Source organism: Phyllostomus hastatus, unplaced genomic scaffold, assembly GCF_019186645.2.
Source record: "Phyllostomus hastatus isolate PE091 unplaced genomic scaffold, TTU_PhHast_1.1 phas_contig_254, whole genome shotgun sequence".
NCBI lineage: Eukaryota > Metazoa > Chordata > Mammalia > Chiroptera > Phyllostomidae > Phyllostomus > Phyllostomus hastatus.
In genome coordinates, this window is record NW_025333810.1 from 7,102,386 (window position 1) to 7,121,231 (window position 18,846).

At 34.3% G+C, this 18,846-nt stretch overlaps 1 protein-coding gene across 1 annotated transcript in view; it reads left to right on the forward strand.

The window, feature by feature from the left end:
- Positions 1–13,676, forward strand: part of WDR36 (WD repeat domain 36) — a 39,887-nt gene extending 26,211 nt beyond the window's left edge. Inside the window, exons 17-23 of the mRNA XM_045838093.1 lie at positions 4,457–4,564; positions 5,911–6,008; positions 6,402–6,547; positions 8,908–9,027; positions 9,208–9,289; positions 11,802–11,989; positions 13,337–13,676. Coding sequence (XP_045694049.1) covers positions 4,457–4,564; positions 5,911–6,008; positions 6,402–6,547; positions 8,908–9,027; positions 9,208–9,289; positions 11,802–11,989; positions 13,337–13,486 — 892 coding nt within the window. The 3' untranslated portion in view covers positions 13,487–13,676. The remainder of the gene's footprint in view (positions 1–4,456; positions 4,565–5,910; positions 6,009–6,401; positions 6,548–8,907; positions 9,028–9,207; positions 9,290–11,801; positions 11,990–13,336) is intronic.
- Positions 13,677–18,846: the final 5,170 nt, after the last annotated feature.

Sequence of the window (18,846 nt, forward strand, 5' to 3'; positions counted from 1 at the left end):
TTTACGCTAGGAAAGTTATACAAGTAATAGAGTTGACATATGCCTTTTTCATTTTCCTTTTTCGTAGTTGTAGTTCACCTTGGATGGGAGAGATGGGTTAATGTTCAGTAGTACTAAATTGGCAAAATATTTTTTAGAAGTAGCAAGTTTATCTTTGGAATAGAAAATTGGGATCTGAAAACACTTAAATCTATCAGTCTCTGACTCAGCATTAGTCTTTTTGCTAAATTTTTTATATCAGTAAACAATTGAGCAGATATAAATTTGACAGGTTTTCAACTCTGATAACTTATTTTTAGGTGAACACTGAGGCAATGGTAAGTGAATACAAAGGCATGAAGCTGGGAGAAACCCAAGAACAAGAAATGAATCCCACAGGGATTGGTAAAAGAAAATTTAGTATCTCCACTGATTGAACCAAAATATATATTTTTAATAAAGACAAAAATAAGTACTACATGGTTAAGATTGGAAGTGGAATAAATGAGAAGTCTTGAAAAGCAATATCACACAACTGCTGCTGTCTAACTGCACCTAAGCTAACATTTACCATGAGCTGCTAGGCACTTCATATACTTTTATTTTTTATCTGCCCTCATATCCTAATGAGTGTAGGTGCTATTACTATTATTAGTTCCATTTTACAAATGAGAAAATGGAGGCTCAAACAGAAGCTAACCAATTTGCCCAAGGTGGCATAGTTTGTAAATGACATTTTGCTGCAGTAAGCATTGGAGGAAAAAAAAAACAGATTTCCCAACAGTTGTGGTATCTGCCTTCCTCAGGTTGTGTCATATGTTATAAGGATGATTTTCTCGATGTAGGAGATAATAGGGAAGTGAGTGATGAGTATTTCATATACACCCATACGTACCTGTTGGGGTTTTTGATTCCCATTTTTAAACCGTAATTAGTATTACAATCTTTGAAGATTCCTAGCTCTTCCTTCAATAAGCAGCTTTGTCATTTACATAACATGTTAAATATTTAAAGAATGATATATTCATTGCATAACTTGAAAAGTAAAACTGTTCATGAGTAAACCTTTGGGTGTGGTAACATACAGGTATATCTACCTGGAATCGTGCCTATCTAAAACAAATTGCATAGCTACTGAACTGGTTCCTATAAAGTTTTAAAATACAGAAAATGTTCTTGTATTTGTAGAATTCTCAGAGAAGCAGAGGTGAAATTTTTTATCCCTGAAATGATCTGTCATTTTATACCTCTACCACCTTTCATTTCTTTGTTTTCCATCTGTTGGAAGTTCACATTGAACTCCTTTGTGAGTGACAGAAGTATAAAATAGCTTTAATAGAATTTTGCATTTTATTGCGCCTTGTTTTCTGAGGAGCATTATGTGAAAATAATTGAAATAGAACATTATTTTGCATTTCTCACTGAAGCAAAACCATCCCTTTGTTTTCTATTCATTAAAGATTCATGTGTAAGGAGATTCCATCATTTTGGAGATTGAGCATATAGACACTGTCTGCATTTGTTCAGGATGTAAGCAGAAATGACTTAGGGTGCAGGACTCTGTGCTTGAAAGTCTGATTTCTTACAGTGGGAATTGGAATTGGCAGAAGACTATATGGTAGTTAGGTCTGGGCTTAAGCCTGCACACTTAACACTGAACTACTGTGGCAGTGTAAAATGTGCTGTGTATGTGGAAACCACCTTCCTCAATTTGATGCTTTTACATAATGGAAGGTCAGTCTAACCACACACAATAGCTGTGGAATCAAGTTGCACAATGAATTTGACAAATCAATTAATAGTACTACATAAAATAAATTAGCTCAATAAGCTCAGTAAATTCCCTTTTTAACAGATAAATTCTAAATGTGTTCGAAAGTTTCACTCACATAACTTACATTTTTAGTGAATAAATACTGATCAAGACAAGAAATGGTTAGATCTGAAATTGCTGTTTTTAGGCTTAATAATCATCTATTTAGGTTGGGATAATATGTCTGCTCTGCATTGTTTGGGTTAAATGAATTAACATGAAAAATTTAACAGTCACTGGTGTGTTTACCAATGTTTCCTCTTCCTCAAGTCTCTTGATTCCCAAAAGAAGCCATTCTTTTGAGCTTCCAAAGTAGGACTGAACACAAATCAGATATTATTACTCACCTTTTTCCCCATTCCTGAGAATTAAATAGTGGTCACGGTCCTGAGCACACATCCAGGTATGCTTCTAGTGCTCCTAAACTTAGTGTTGTCTTTCTGTCTTGCATTCATTATTTAAGGCTTACATTATAATCACACTGTGAATAATTTGAGAGAGAGATTTTTATCATGGACAAGTCACTTAATGTCTCCACTGGAGAGTCTTCATTTACATTCGAACTGCTCAGGAATCACCAGTGTGTAAATGTGCTGTTGAGCGCCTAGTATACTTTTAGTTTCAGCAGTGTTTCTACTGAGTGTATAGTGATTCAAGTGCAGAGTGCTTGGGTGACGGTCTTGGCTCAACTTTCTACCTTGAGCAAGCTTTGAAATGTTACTGAGCTTCATTTTTCTGATCTATGTAGTGAAGGCAGATCTGCGTCATAGGGTTGTGAGGATTAAATTAGTAGACTCAAGGGCTTAGGATACTTACTAGCATGGAATACTAAAAAACCCTGCTAACTGCTGTTACTGTTTTTTCTTGACATGCTTTATTTTATTTAATGTAGATTCTGAACTTCAGTCATTTTCTTGTGCATTCCCATAGATAATGGACTGATTTCACTGAATAAAGTAGTTTTTAAAATAGCTATGATTAAAGCCCATATACTTCTATTAATGTATACAATGTATGCACACCTTTAAGCCAACCTAAGAAGCTTTCTTTGTAATCTTTTCTTTGCTCATTAAATTCAATCCTATCACTTCCTGCTGTCACCATTCTAGTTCAGATTTTTATAGCCTGTTAGATGACTATTACCATAATTTCACAATTCTTCCTGTTCACATATACTCTACAGCCTGATGGCAGATTTTTTTAAATATATTTTATTGATTATGCTATTACAGTTGTCCCATTTTCTCCCCTTCACTCCCTTCCACCCTGCACACCCTCTCCCACCCACATTCCCCCCCTTTAGTTCATGTCCATGTGTCATACTTATAAGATCCTTGGCTTCTACTTTTCCCATACTATTCTTACCCTCCCCATGTCTATTTTCTACCTATCATCTATGCTACTTATTCTCTGTACCTTTTCCCCCTCTCTGCTCCTCCCACTTCCCTGTTGATAACCCTCCATGTGTTCTCCATTTCTGTGGTTCTGGTTTGTTTGTTTTTTTTTTAAGATTTTATTTATTTTTAGAGAGGGGAAGGAAGAGAGAAAGAGGGATACAGACATCAAAGTGTAGTTCATGTAGTTGCCTCTTGCGCACCCCATACTGGGGACCCGCCTGCAGCCCAGGCATGTGCCCTAGACTGGGAATTGAAACAGCAACCCTTTCATTCACAGGCCAGCACTCAATCCACTGAGCCACAACAGCCAAGGGGCAGGGTTTTTTTTTTGTTTGTTTTTTGTTTTTTTATGAAAGTGAAGATTACATTACTCTCTGCTCAAAAGCCTTTTGTGACTTTTCATTGATAAAAAATAAAAATAAACTTAGCTGTTTGGTATTTAAGACCCTGTGTGTAGCCATAAGCTTATGTACTAAACTGAGCTCCTCACTAGACCCGGTTTGTTTTCCTTTGCCTTGCCCTTCACACTTCCCGCAGCCGTGATGTGCTTTCTCTACCATCACCATCCATTGGAATCCATTTAGAAGGCTCATCTCCAGTGCTCTGTTATCTCAGAAGGCTACTCTGAGTCTCCTACCTGGGTGTAGTGGCTCTCCATTCTTCCCCAAACTTTCAACCCCTCCAACTTTTAAAGCTGTGAAACTGGTTGTTTTATGTTGCTTTATGGTTATGCTTTATAGGTTGAATTCTTTTATATTAATTATGTGTAGCATGCTTACCTACATGAAAAACAAAATTGCTCAAGTTTTTTTCATTCATGTTCTCTTACTAATCGAAGCCATTTTATTTTAGTTTCTCTCATTGCCTAAGTCTTACATTATTTTCACGGGGATAACAAAAATACCAGAGAAATTTCTGAAAATTAGAAATATTAAATGTGTGACATCTTCAGAATTGTACCCAAGTCAGTCTACTAAAATGACATTCCAGAAAAAGAGTGTTTTCTCTTGCATTCTCCCTGCTGAAACTTTTTGTGTTTAATTGGTCAATTTGATATTCTGGGTCCTTCTCATTAAGAGAGATTATTTTCACATAGTAACTTTGTTGACAGAGTTCTTTGTTATTGATGACTTTCTGGTGTTGGTGATTTTTAAAGAACAAAACCAAAAATTTTCTGCATCTCTTATAATCTTTTAACAAAAATTTATTTTGTGAATTAAATGCTCTCATAGAGTTTAAATACTTTAACATCTTGATCATTTTATAGCCTTATAGACAGTTTTTTGTTGGACTCAGCTCCTCTTAATGTTACTATGTCCCCTACCGGAGACTTTCTGGCCACTTCCCACGTTGACCACCTTGGAATTTATCTGTGGTAAGTTCTTTCATTCATTTTCGGTCAGGGTAAGGAGTATTTCTGGAAGGTATTGTCAGACATACATGGTTGAGATACTTTTATTCAAGTATGTGTTCTAAACCACAAAATTTATTTTTATATGTTATCATATTTATCTTTTGTTTGCAGAAAGAATAAGTGAATTTTGAAATATTAGAAAAAGGGAGTCCCCAGCCAGGTCCTGGCCCTCTTGCTGCTAGTACCCCAGTACTGCTTTGTGATCTTAGCTCATCACTTCTCACATTCAGACTACTTTATCTATAAAATAGGGGATCAGTGTGGGCAAGGTGCATACTAAAATCATTCTGGAATGACTTATGAAGAGCACCGCTCTTCATAATTACGTAAAGATACCTACATAGTAATCTTCCAGTTCCACTGTAATGAAATATAAAACTTCAAAATAAATGGTCCATCATCTGGGCCTAGAAAAGTTTTTTGGCTATATCCTGAGTACAGATGTCTAATTCTTTTAACTGTTATTATTGAGGAAGAGAAAAAATTATTTCATTTTCTAATTATGAAATTTTATAGTTAAATTATTAGGATACTAAAGTAAATTCAGTATACAATAGAGGTAAACTGGCCACCTTAATAAGCAAAATGGAGTATCTTCTGGAATCTGTAAGGCTTGAATAATCAAGACAAGAGAAGAAGAGTAGCTGTGGGACCTCAGCAGCAGGAGCATATAGTACCACTACTGATATAATTTAGAACCTGATATTCCCAATTTTCATTTTCCATCCAGATTAATAATATATGGGAAACAGAATCTGATTAACTCACTTTGAGATAGGAAGCTACATCTTGATTAGTCACTGAGGGCCATGGTACAGGGTCAAAGTAGCAGAAACACGGCTACTTAGAGAACCCCTCTAGGAGAGGAAATCTGTGATTGTTTATAACCTCAAGGCTCCAATTACCTTATTCTCTCTATGACTAACTCTCTGAGTCCATCCTTCCTTCAGTTAGTTGTTATTTCCATAAACGAAAGTTGACAATTGTCAAGACAATATAAATATATGGAGGTTATGTTACTTTATGAAAGTATTTATTATCCAGTACTGATCTCTCAGATAAACACTTTTTAGTGCCACATTAATAATGTTTATGTAATGACATCTATGACATGAATCAGGCATTTTCAAATTAATACTATTTATTTTTGAGATTTTTTTTAAAAACTTGTAAGTGATTGAAATCCATAGCCAAATTCAAGATGGTAGAAGTAATAGAAGGTTTTGTTTTGTTTTTCACCAGTAATTGATGTTTTTCCAAAATATAATCATAAGTTTTAAAGTACATCTTATGTTTTTATTTCTCAGGTCCAATATTTCCCTGTATTCCATTGTTTCATTAAGGCCACTTCCCACAGATTATGTTCCTTCAGTAGTGATGCTTCCTGGTACTTGTCAAACCCAAGGTAATCATGAAATAGTGAAATGATTTTTGAAGTATAATACCATAAACCTAACAGGGTGGTATTGCTACAGAAGGCAAAGTTTAATGCATTCAACCAAAGTATTTTTTAACTGAAATGAAATATTTCAAATGACCTCATATTTTTTTTAAAAATATGATTAATATGGCATTGATAAGATATCTAATAGTATACCAGCAGGAAAGTGTCTTGGGTCAAGTAATGGGAGTTGTAGTCAGTATGAGAAGATGAGAAAATGAAGTAAATAGAAAGAGTTTACAAGTCTACATTGAATAAATGTGTTATGAAATACTAATAGATTTAGAATGAATTAAATTGCTTTTACATGATGAAAATATCAGTGTTATTTTTTGACCTGAAAATTTCTGTTTTAAGATGTAGAATTATCAGAAGAAACCATAGAACAAAGCGATGAAATGATAGAATATGACTCCCCAGAACAGTTGAATGAGCAGTTGGTGACTCTATCACTCCTCCCTGAATCACGGTGGAAAAACCTTCTTAATCTTGATGTTATTAAGGTAATACTATAGTACACTTAATATTTGCCCCTAAAAACACATTCCAGAAGCATATTCTTTAGTAGAGATAGCTTCTCCTACTTGGAGAGCTTTAGAGGAAGCAGTTAATACCTAAGGTAATAAAGAGAATGCCATTTAGTTGAATTCTGTTTAATCCAGTGTAATGATAGAGTCTGTTTCTATATATATATTAAATTTGAGAGCACTCAGCAGACCTTTGAACATAGCAAGAGTATAGCCTGCAACTAGAGAGCTATTAAAAATTGAATACATTAAATCCAGCCTATAAAGTTCTTTAACTTCTAAAACAAACAAACAAACAAACAAACAAACAAACAAAAAAAAAATATATATATATATATATATATATCCACTGTAATGTATAATATCTATTGCTAGTCATTTGGAGATGAAAAGACTTTCACTGGTTTTTTGAAAATTAAGCTTCAATTACCCTTTATCATTCCATACTTTGTTGTGTCAGCTATAGGAAAATGTTTAGAGCTTGCCAATGTAAACATGTAAGTTAATAAGAACTAGGTATTACTTAATCTGTGGCAATGGCACTGAAAAAAAACTATCCCCTTTGTACTCGAGGAAATTACAATTTCACATGAAAAATGGACAATAATGGCATAAATTAGTGTTTTCAAAGTGAGTATCATGGCCCTTGATTTGTGAGTAGCAAAAGCAATTGAAAGGAATAAACTAGAGTAGAAAATTTCACAGGTTATCCTCTTACAATGCTCAGTGTTGGTTTATGAAGCACACACACATTCCCTAGGGGTTGTGTGTGTGGGAAGTCACACTGGGCTGCCATGAAAAAAGGGTAAGGAATGCTGACAAATACCTGTGACAAAGTGGTAAGTATTTTTGTGAGTAATAATTCAGTGCCCTAAAATATATGAGTGTCTTGAGTAAGGAAAGAGATGTTTTCACATGTTAATTTTCCTCACAGAAGTTAAACATACTTTTTTTCCTTGCTCGCTTTTTGAGAGAATTAGGCATCAGCACAAAGGTATGTTGTCTAGGAGCACAGTTGTGAAATCTCTCCATTATGTTGTCGATTTAATCTGTTAGCTCAAGGGAGTATTCAGTGAAATATATTTAAAAGCAATGCATGAAAAAGTATAAGTAGATGAGTGTGAAGGGAACAATCAGAATAATGCCCAATTAATTGAGCTAAGCTTTTGGACTACTCCTGTTCCTTGCTAAGATATAGTTTGTTCTGCATAAAAAACTGAGTGAATAATTTTATGAGATAAATGCTTACATCTCTAATATTTTTATTTCCTATTGAATGAAAAATTAAAATTTTTATATTCTGTGGGAAATTTTTCTACTTTTATTTTCCTTAGGAGATTGGTAATTTCCATAGCACTATGGAATGCCTCCAAAGTCTATTTTTATTTTTATTTGCAATTCAGGTACTGTCTTCCTTCTAACTCCAGAAAAGTGAGTTTGAAGGGTAATGGGACTTTTATTAGTCTCTGCTGTCCAAAGAAGGGCTATGTTTACCCTATCATTAGCAGTTTTCCAGTAGTAACTTTTTTTATTCTGTTCCTCCACGAGGCCGCCAGTATCCCTGGCTTTCTTTCAAAAAGGAATCTCTAGGGTTACAGAGCTCCTAGGAATGTAATGGAATGTAAAGGGATGGGGTAAGGTGAAATTGTGAGACTCCTTTATCAGGCAGTTTACCATAGAAAGGCTCTTCATCAGGTGCTCCTGAGATAGTGATATACAGCAACATTAAAACTAAATCATGATAGTGGTTTTCCTGATTAAACTTTACTAACACATTTTATAAACAAGCAGTAATGTTCTCTGGTTCTTAAAAACACAAAGTACTAAGGAAAAAAATTTCAACAAACTAGAAGAATTAGGGATATGCTTTACAAAAGAAGTCACCTAATTACTTCTAATGGTAGAGTTTACCACTGGCTCTAAATTTTAATTTGAGAAATTGTTGAGCATTTATATAAATTTTGCTTTCTAACCCATTTTATTTAAAAAGTTGTATTTTAATATTAAAGAAGTTCAAAAGTGCTTGATTTTTATTTCTTCACCTAAATATTCATATTTCAGGAAAATGAGTTGTTTTTCTTAGGGCTTCTCCTAAACCCTGTTGTTTTTCTTCTACCTTGTCAGCAAGGGTCCTGGAGGTTTGCCTGGGGAAGCCCAATTTAAAGATATCTCTGATGTTGATTGGTGGATTTTATTTTAACATTCTAATTTGGAAAATGTTCATTTCTCCATTACTTTTTGGACTTTGTTTTTAAGCTGATGGGAATTAAATATTAGAAACTCTTGGCTAGGTAATTACTTGCTAGTCTTTCCTTTTCTCATTTTCTCTTAATCAGAAAAAGAATAAACCAAAGGAACCTCCCAAAGTGCCCAAATCAGCACCATTTTTTATACCAACAGTTCCTGGCCTTGTACCCCGATACGCTGCACCTGAACAAAATAATGATCCCCAACAGGTAAGATAGAACTTGGGACATTCTAAGTATATAGGGTATGGGGGTTGTTTATACATTGAAGTTCTTTACCAAGACACAGTTTTACACATATGGGGTACATTAATGATAACTTTTAATTATATTATACATTTTGGGGGCTACACTTGTGTTCTTTGAATAACGTATTTATTTTTGTTCAAGTCTAAAGTGGTAAATCTGGGAATTTTGGCTCAAAAATCAGACTTCTGCTTGAAACTTGAAGAAGGACTGGTAAATAGTAAATGTAAGTTAAATTATAAAATATTTTATCAAGTATTTTCAGCTTATTTTACTTTATATGAAGAGAAATTTAATGAAATAATTAGCATATTTCTTAGTAGCTGAAAGAAGATGATAAAAACTAAAAAGGTTGAAACTTTTTTTAATGTATTTTATTGATTATGCTATTACAGTTGTCCCATTTTCCCCCTTCGGTCCCCTCCACCCTGTACACCCTCTCCCACCCATAACCCCCCTTTAGTTCATGTCCCTGTGTCGTAAGTTCTTTAGCCTCTACATTTCCCATACTATTCTTACCCTCCCCCTATCTATTTTCAACCTACAATCTATGCTACTTATTCTCTGTACCTTTTCCCCCCTCTCTCCTCCTCCCACTCCCCTGTTGATAACACTCCATGTGATCTCCATTTCTGTGGTTCTGTTCCTGTTCTAGTTGTTTTCTTAGTTTCTTTTGGTTTTGTTTTAGGTGTGGTTGCTAATAATGGTGAGTTTGCTGTCCTTTTACTATACATATTTTTTTATCTTCTTTTCTTAGATAAGTCCCTTCAACATTTCATAAAATAAGGGCTTGGTGATGGTGAACTCCTTTAACTTGACCTTATCTGAGAAGCACTTTATCTGCCCTTCCATTCTAAATGAAAGCTTTGCTGGATAGAGTAATCTGGGATATAGGTCCTTGTCTTTCATGACTTGGAATATTCTTTCCAGCCCCTTCTTGCCTGTAAGGTCTCTTTTGAGAAATCAGCTGACAGTCTGAAGGGAACTCCTTTGTAGGTGTCTGTCCCCTTATCTCTTGCTGCTTCTAGGATTCTCTCCTTCATTTTCACCTTGGCTAATGTAATTATGATGTGCCTTGGTGTGTTTCTTCTTGGGTCCAACTTCTTTGGGACTCTCTGAGCTTCCTGGACTTCCTGGAAGTCTATTTCCTTTGCCAGATTGGGGAAGTTCTCCTTTATTATTTGTTCAAATACATTTTCAGTCTGTTGCTCTTCCTCTTCCCCTTCTGGTACCCCTATAATTCAGATGTTGGAACATGTAAAGATGTCCTGGAGGTTCCTAAGCTTCTCATTTTTTTTGAATTCTTATTTCTCCATTCTTTCCTGTTTGGTAGTTTTTTTCTTCCTTCTGGTCCACTCTATTGTTTTGAGTCCCAGTTTCAAAGTCCTCGAAACTTTGGTTTTATTCTGAAGAAATTTCAGCTTTCTGTTATATTCATTTTTGCTACATTAAATCAGTGACACTAAATTCAGATGATAATTGATATTAGAATAATCTTTTGAAAATATTTTATACTTTATGGAAAATTAGATTTTTTTCTTTCTTTTTTTTTTCTTTTTTTATTTTCAAATGTTTGGTTTTTGTTTTTATTTACAAAAACAGTTTACAGTACATTTGGGAATATAGCAGAGACCTGTTTTCAGTGATTTCTGGTATTCCCAAATTATCTCATAAAAAGATTATTTTAAATTTATTGAGTTTGTTAATAATATATTTAAATTTTGAAAGCTATAGTCTAGAGCTAATAATGATAAACAATAAGAGCTGTAAGCAATTAACAAAATCACAATCACTCTCTTGTTTGATTTATTCTCTTGTTTTCTGTTGCAAATGCTTTTGTTTTTGTACCAAAAATCTGAGTCCACATTGGCAAAGTCAGAGAATGGCTCTGATGGGCCATTGTAGATGACTAAAGAATTATGGGATCACAAAAGGAATAATTTGTTTTATTTATGGGGAGCTGGGGGGCTCCCCATAAATAAAACAGGAAGGAAGAAAGCACTAGTGTTTAGTATATACTGAAGGACAGAAAATAAAATTTACTAGACTTTTGTCATTGGTAGTGTCCGTTTTTAAAAAGCTGAAAGCATACTTATTGCCACTGTAACATCAGATGCCTCACAATAAAATAGTTGTAAGTGCACACAATATGTATTTATAGGATGCATATGACATGAGTGCTTTACCTCTAGAAAAGAAGTAGATTTGGGGTGGTTAAGAATAAGGTGTGGTCTTTCCCCTCATATATTTCTGTACTGTTAGTGTTTCTTAATGAGGATATGGTGCTTTATGATTCTGTAACAAGAAAAAAGAAAGTTAAATAATTTCCCCCACCTCAATCTGTTTCCATTTGTAACTACTATTGATAATTTGTTACATACATTTTATAGCCTTCTTATGTTTAGATTTGTTCTGATTTATTTGTGAGCATCTTAAAAGTGTATGTTGCTAGGCATTAATTAGATTTCCTTTAATAGCCTTAACAGCTGGAAAAACCTTAAACTACTGAAAATATAAAAAAATTAGTGCTTTTAGTACTTATTTACTGTATTACTCTCATCATTTGCCAAGTTTTATTTAATTTAGGGGTTATTCCACTTAATAGGAAAAAATAACTCACAGAAAGAATTTCCTGTGCAATTTATATATGTGTTGCTTGGGATATGAAATGAAAACTTAAGTTTCCTAACTGAACTGATTATAGGTAATAACTGGATTATTTTTAAAACTTAACACAGATGAAGCTGCTCTTAACCTCCTGAAAGAATTAGGCCCATCAGGAATTGAAACAGAGCTGCGGAGCTTGTCTCCTGAGTGTGGCGGGTCTGTAGAAGTTATGCAGAGTTTCTTAAAAATGATCGGAACGATGTTGGACACAAAGCGTGATTTTGAGTTAGCCCAGGCATACCTAGCATTGTTTCTGAAGGTGAGTTCAAGATAAGCCAGTTCTTTAGCATTTTCCTTCCACTAGAATAATGTCTGACAGCGCTTTCTGCAGAGATGGAAGTATGCTCTATCTGTACTGTCCAACATAGCAACCATTTGTCTCATGTGGCTACTGTGACTCGGAAACTGAATTTTTTATTTTATAGGAATTTAATTAAATTTAAACAGTCAGCTGTGCCTAGTGACTACCTCATTGGACAGTTAGACTGTGCGGCTTTGTAGTCTTTTTTTTTTAAACTCAGCACAAATTTGCTCCAACTGAGACTTTTCTGTCATCTATGTGATTCAATACACTAAGCTATTAACTTGTAAGTAGTTATACTTTGACTGCTTTTCTGTGATTGTGAACAGCAAGTTAGGTTTTATATTTCTTTTTTTTTCTCCTACTGCTGGAATCAAAATATTTCCTTCTGTCTTTGTTAAAGGATTTCAAGTGATTTGGAAATAACAGAATTGCTCTTATGACTAATATAGTGGAGAACTCATGCATCATTCAGAGTACAGTGTATTTAAGAAGGTACATAATGCTAATTTTCAATGATAGCAGATATGATTCTTCATCTATCATTAATATATAAAATCTTTTCACTTGATCTGTTTTTTTTTTAATCCTCATCCAAGGACTTGCTTATCGATTTTAGAGAAAGAGGAAGGAAGGGAGAGAGGGGGCAAGAAATACGGATGTGAAAGAGAAACATTGATCCATTGCCTCTTGTATGTTCTCTAACCAGTGATTGAACCCACAGCCTAGGCATGTGCCCTGACCAGGAATCAAACCCATGACCCTTCAGTTTACGGGACAGTGCTCCAACCATGTGAGCAACACTGTCCAGGGTTGATTATTTAAAATTATTTAAAAAGTAGATATTTAGATGGTAGCATACAGGATGAGAAAATGTAATGCCACTAATTGTTTCTACATTCTTCCAAATTTACCAAGTTTAGTTTCTAAATATAAATTTACTTAAATGTTTAGAAAATAAAGCAGAGATTACCAATGGGTTACACCGAAAAGAAAAACTTAAAGGAGCACAGAAATTGGGACTTGGTATTACATCTGTATCCCTGTTCCTGAATCTGTTTCAGGACTTTGCCTGAATGGGGGAGAGTGCTGACCACTTCTCTGCTCAGGGAGTGACAGCACCGTAAAGGAATTCATAATGACAAAAGCTTGATGGAGGAGAGGGAAATGGGAAATGGTAATAAACCACATTTAAGAAAAAAATATTCATAATGGTATCTTTTGATGTTTCTCAGTAGAAAGGTTGGATCCAGAATAAACAAAGTTTTAATTGTCTTAAATTAAATATTTATCTTTTTTTTTCAGCTGCACCTTAAAATGCTCCCTTCAGAGCCAAAACTTGTAGAAGAAATGACAAAGTTATCGTCACAGGTGGAAGAAAACTGGGTTCATTTACAATCACTGTTCAATCAAAGCATATGTGTTTTAAATTATATAAAAAGTGCTTTGTTATAAAAATAAATTTAAGCGGCTTTTATAAATCAAGGACTTTTATATTAAATGGGTTCAGTTTAACTCATATTTTGTTTTTCAAGTTTCATTGTGAAAGAAAATAAATGCTAGCACTACTGACTAGTCTGTCCTTTTCCACTTAAAAGAAAAATACTTTCTTGAATAAAATTATACTAGCCTTTCATTTTAAAGACTTAAAGAATCTACTCACATGATTTATTTTCTGAGTCTCTTCACATCAGTTATTGATGTATGGCTTGTTTTTGAATTGTTACCACAAGCTCATGTTTTTTGAACATTTGTTGCATATAAGAGATGCCGGATGTTTTGTGTAAAATATTGCTTAATTGTGTTGAAGATAAAACATATATAATACAGTTAAAGAAGCACCTATGTGATACAAAGTAAAAAGGTGTTTTCTTTCTTGGTAGCCTTTGTTGAACACATGGATCATGGACACTTAGAGCTGGGAGGTGTATCAGACATCAGTACAGCCCTCTTGTAATGCAGAAGAGGAAGCTGTCCTAGTCAGCTTCAGATTTTCTAACATTGCCCTAGTCCTCTCTCCATTGTAGCCTTTCTTTTACATTTACTTTTATTGTATTTTTTCTATTACCCTTTATCCCCCTTCCTGCAATCACCACACACCATTGTCCATGTCCATGCCCATGAGTCCTTTTTCCTTTTTGCTCCATCTTTCCACCTCCTAACACGCTCCCACCCCCAGAGCTGTCAGCCTGCTGTGTCTCTGTGGAGAAAAGGGGACCCTTTTGCACTGTTGGTGGGAATGTAGATTGCTGCTGCCAAGTAGAAAGCAGTATAGAAATACGTCAAAAAAATTAAAAATGGAACTGCCTTATGACTCAGCAGTTCCACTTCTGGGAATTTGTCCAAAGAAACCCAAAACACTAATTCAAAGAACATAAGCACCCCTGTGTTCATTGCAGCCTTATTTACAATCTCCAAGGTATGGAAGAAGCCCAAGTGTCCATCAGTACATGCCTAGATGAAACAGCTATGGGACATTTACACAATGGAATACTGCTCAGCCGTAAGAAAAAAAAAATTAACACTGCGACAGCTTGCATGGACCTGGAGAACATTATGCTAAGTGAAATAAGTCAGAGAAAGACAAATACCATATGATTTCACTTATCTGTGGAATCTAATGAACAAACTGAGCTAACAAGCATTGTAGGCTTTGTAAGTCAGGAATGTGAGAAGCAAATTGCTACAGGAGACAGCTGAATAGATACTCAGGATAGACGAGGGAATTTCCAAATTCATTGAGGATATTTCTTCAAAGGCTTTTCTTTACAGATGATCTTTTTTTGGCAACTGCTGAGTATACTTTCCTCTCATCACCATTGTGAAACCAGATAGCTCTGGCAGTTCCTCTTTTCTCATCATTATTTTCTTTCCCTGTTGCAAAACTTACCAATATGTGAATTAAAAATAAACAATTCTCAAAAGCACAGTGCTCTAAAAACAATGTTTAGTTTATATACTCAAAGGTAGTGTCATTCATAAAATTCACCTGGTTGTATTTGAATGCCAATATGATTTTCATTGGGATAAGGTTTTACAGAATAATCTCCAGAAGGAACAGTCCTCACAAGTTGTTTTCAGTGTTTTGGTTAAATGTATAAAGTAGACTTAGTAAACTGCTAAAGGAATAAGCCAGTCTGGTTTTGTATTCTTTTGTTTTTCTTTTAGGAATGTCTATAAATGTAGAGCCAGCCACTGACCAAAATGTTAATAATGACTTCAGTTCTACTTTGAGAAACTATTCCCCTCTGCCTCAAAAAACTATAGTCTAAAGATGTGGCAAAATGCCCATATAAGCACATACCATGTGAAGATTATAAAATACTGAACCAGAATAATAAGAGCCCTACACTGAAATTGTATTGCTTTTATAAATCTTGAACTGAATTTTTTCTTTCTCAAATGAAAATACAGAAATTGAATGTATTGTTTTTATTGGAGGTACTGTTTTATTTAGATACACCCTCATCTTTAGGTAATTTTCCAGAGCCATACCTGTGTGTTTCCCATCAAGAAAGGGAGGGGGAAAGAAATACAAAGGATAATTTGTGTGAATTTTTTTTATTAAAATATATCAATCTTTGCATGCTGCTTTTTCTTTAAAATCCAAATTATAAACGTAGTATATGGCATTTTACTTGTGAAGACATCAGAGACAAGTGACCTTCAATATCAGTATCTTCCCTAGAAGTAAGTTAACTTTCATCTAGACCTTTTCTATTAATGCATGTAGATGTTATATATAGACACAGGAAATAAAATGTATAGTTTTGGTTTTTACATAAATATATGTGTATATCATTTTGCAACTTTTCTACTTGGTTTGTTTTACTTCATTATAATGATCTAATCTATTACCATATTCACAACCTGTATAGCCTATAATGGAAACTCAGATTAGATTCCTTTTTCTTTTGCTAATTACAAACAATGCTGAAAGAATGTCATCCTGTATGTCTCTATGCATATAAAGATTTCTCTGGGTACACAAACACAATGGAATACTACTAAGCCATGAAAAGAAATGAAATCTTACCTTTTACAACAGCATGGATGGACCTAGAGGACATTATGCTAAGTGAAATAAGTCAGAGGAAGACAAATACCATATGATTTTTCTTATATATGGAATCCAAAGAACAAAATAAATAAAATAGAAACAGGCTCATAGATACAGAAAATAGACTAACAGTTGATGGAGGAAAGGGGTGTTGGGGGACTGGGTGAGAAAGGTGAAGGGGTTAAGAAGTACGAATGGGTAGTTACAGAACAGTCAGAGATGTGAATTACAGTGTAGGAAGTACAGTCTGTAATACCATAATGACTGTGTGGGGCCAGATGGGTAATTGAAATAGCAGGGGAACCCTCTGTACAGTACATGATTATCTCACCACTATGCTGTACATCTAAAACTAATACAGTAATACCAAATATAAATTGTAATTGAAAAATAAAAAGACTTCTCTGTAGCATAAAATATGCTTAGCTTTTGAATGGTTGGGCCAGAGCTAGGCAGTTTTAAAGAGATACTTCAGTTGGCTTCTAAACTGAAGAAGCCAACTGAATGGCTATTAACAATGTATAGTTCTCAGCAATGAATGACTACCTGCTCCCCATATCATTGAAGACATTTGATACTAGGCTTTTAAAATTTTTTGTTAATCTAATGGGTGAAAATATCATAATTTTAAAATCTGATGAAGTGATGGACATCTTTACATGTTTATTTTAGACCACCTCTGTATTTCTCATGTGAATTATTTTTTACACTGCTGATTTTTCTATTGAATGACTGACTTGTCCTTCTATCTCATATGTTAGGAGTTTTTTATATAGTTTAGATATTAGTCTGATGTCAATGTTTTTCTTAGTCACTTGTCTTTAATTTTACTTATGTTTTTTGTAGATGTTTTATACATGGTCACATTGATAAATAATTTTATGACCTTTATTTCAAAATATAAAGCATATATTCTATATTTTCATCTAAGACATTTATGTATAGATCTTCATCTGGAATTGATTTTTGTGAAATGTTACATACAGAGGTACTTTTATTCAAATGTCCAAAACTATTTACCAAAGTCCATTGTTAACTCACTGACTTGAAATTTGTTTTATTATGTGCTAAATTCTTTAATTGAGGTATTTAATATCTCTAATAATGCATTGCTTTGATTATAGTTTTCTGGCATGTTTACAGATTTGGTGGGGGTAAAACCTAATGATTTTTTTTAAAGTTTCTCAGCTATTGGTGAGCGTATTTTCTTGAAGTTTTGATATTGGTTATACTGAACTTACAGTGTTGATGTGGAGAGAATTGCAATGGCAGTTCTCTTTAAAAACAGTGTATGTCTTCAGTACACCAGATCTTCTGTGGGCTTTTATTTTCTTAAGACTTCTTTTTTCATCACATTTCTGACAGATTTATTTCTGGGGTTGTATTTTTGTTTCTAGACTGAAATGTAGCTTTTTAAAAATATATTTTATAATTGGTTATTGCTGTCCTGGTAAGAGCAATTTAATTTTTAAAATGCTGGTTTATTACTACACTGTGGAAGTTTCCATCTAAGAAAATCCAAGAGAATCCCACCTGCTGCAATTGTAAGGCTTCATTTTCTATTCAGTATCTTATTTAATTGTCTTGTTAGGATTGCTTTAGCTATGATCAGGCACAGAATGTTGGGTAGTAGCAGTGCTTAGCAGAAATTTTTGGCTGATTTCAGTGGAAATATTTTTAATGAACCACTATTAAGGATAATGTATGCTCTGAATTTCTGGTATATACCCTTGTTAAGTTCTACATATTACTAATTAACTACTTTTTAAGCTAGAGGTAAGTATAGAATTTTATCCAGAGATTTCTCTGCATATGTTGAAAGATCAAAATTTCCTTTAATTGGTACAATTCAGTAAATTTTATTCAGATTCCTATTATTGAATCATTTTTATTACTGGGATAGAACTGTTTGTAAGTAAGGCGAAACTGGTGCATTTGTTCTTTTCGTGGAATTATCTGTTGTCCATGATATTTTTTTTACATTTGCCTAATCAAATGGGGAAAAAAAGTCATGCCTAAAGTCTTTATTATATGGTGATTTTTGCCTGTTTGATTTTTTTCTGTGGTTACTAAAACTAATTGGTTTTCTGTCTCGTCTCAAGAAATTACATTTTTCTTATAAATCATGACTTTAATATAGATTTCACATGTACTAGTGTAAGTTATTATGGTTGTGCCTTTTTATTAATCACTCAGTTGCAAATGACAGAAGCTCAACTCAAATGCGTGAGTGCAAAGTCCGGGGATAAAGACTGACTGTACCTACTGCCAGATGCAGGGGTTACTTGGGATCAGTCAGTTTGTCCATCTTCCCCTTTTGCTCTCCTTATTATTGGCTAAGTGTTCAGTCAAGATTTCTCATTCCCTGATTCTTCATATACTTACTGAGGACCCACTGTGTGCTAGATTTTTATTTGTGCTGGGATATACTTGATCAAAATGTGAGGCAATTCAGCTGCCAGGAGCTCTGAATTTATCTATTTTCCCCCTAAACTAATTAGAAAGTGATTCTCTTTTTTTAAAATCCTGAAATAGACTCTTAAGGGCCCTCCTTAAACTTTGGACCATGGTGGAGGGGTGATTGCATGGTAACATTTAGGCAGAGGGAGAGGCCTGTGACAGCTCGCAGTTTTCCATGACTGGATGATGTTTGAAAAGCTCTGGAAGTTTCCACCTTCTTCCCGAGGGGAACAAAGGAGAGAGCTGAAAGCATAGGGCCGCAGGCTGGCTGTGGAGCCACTGTGGCAGAGTGAGT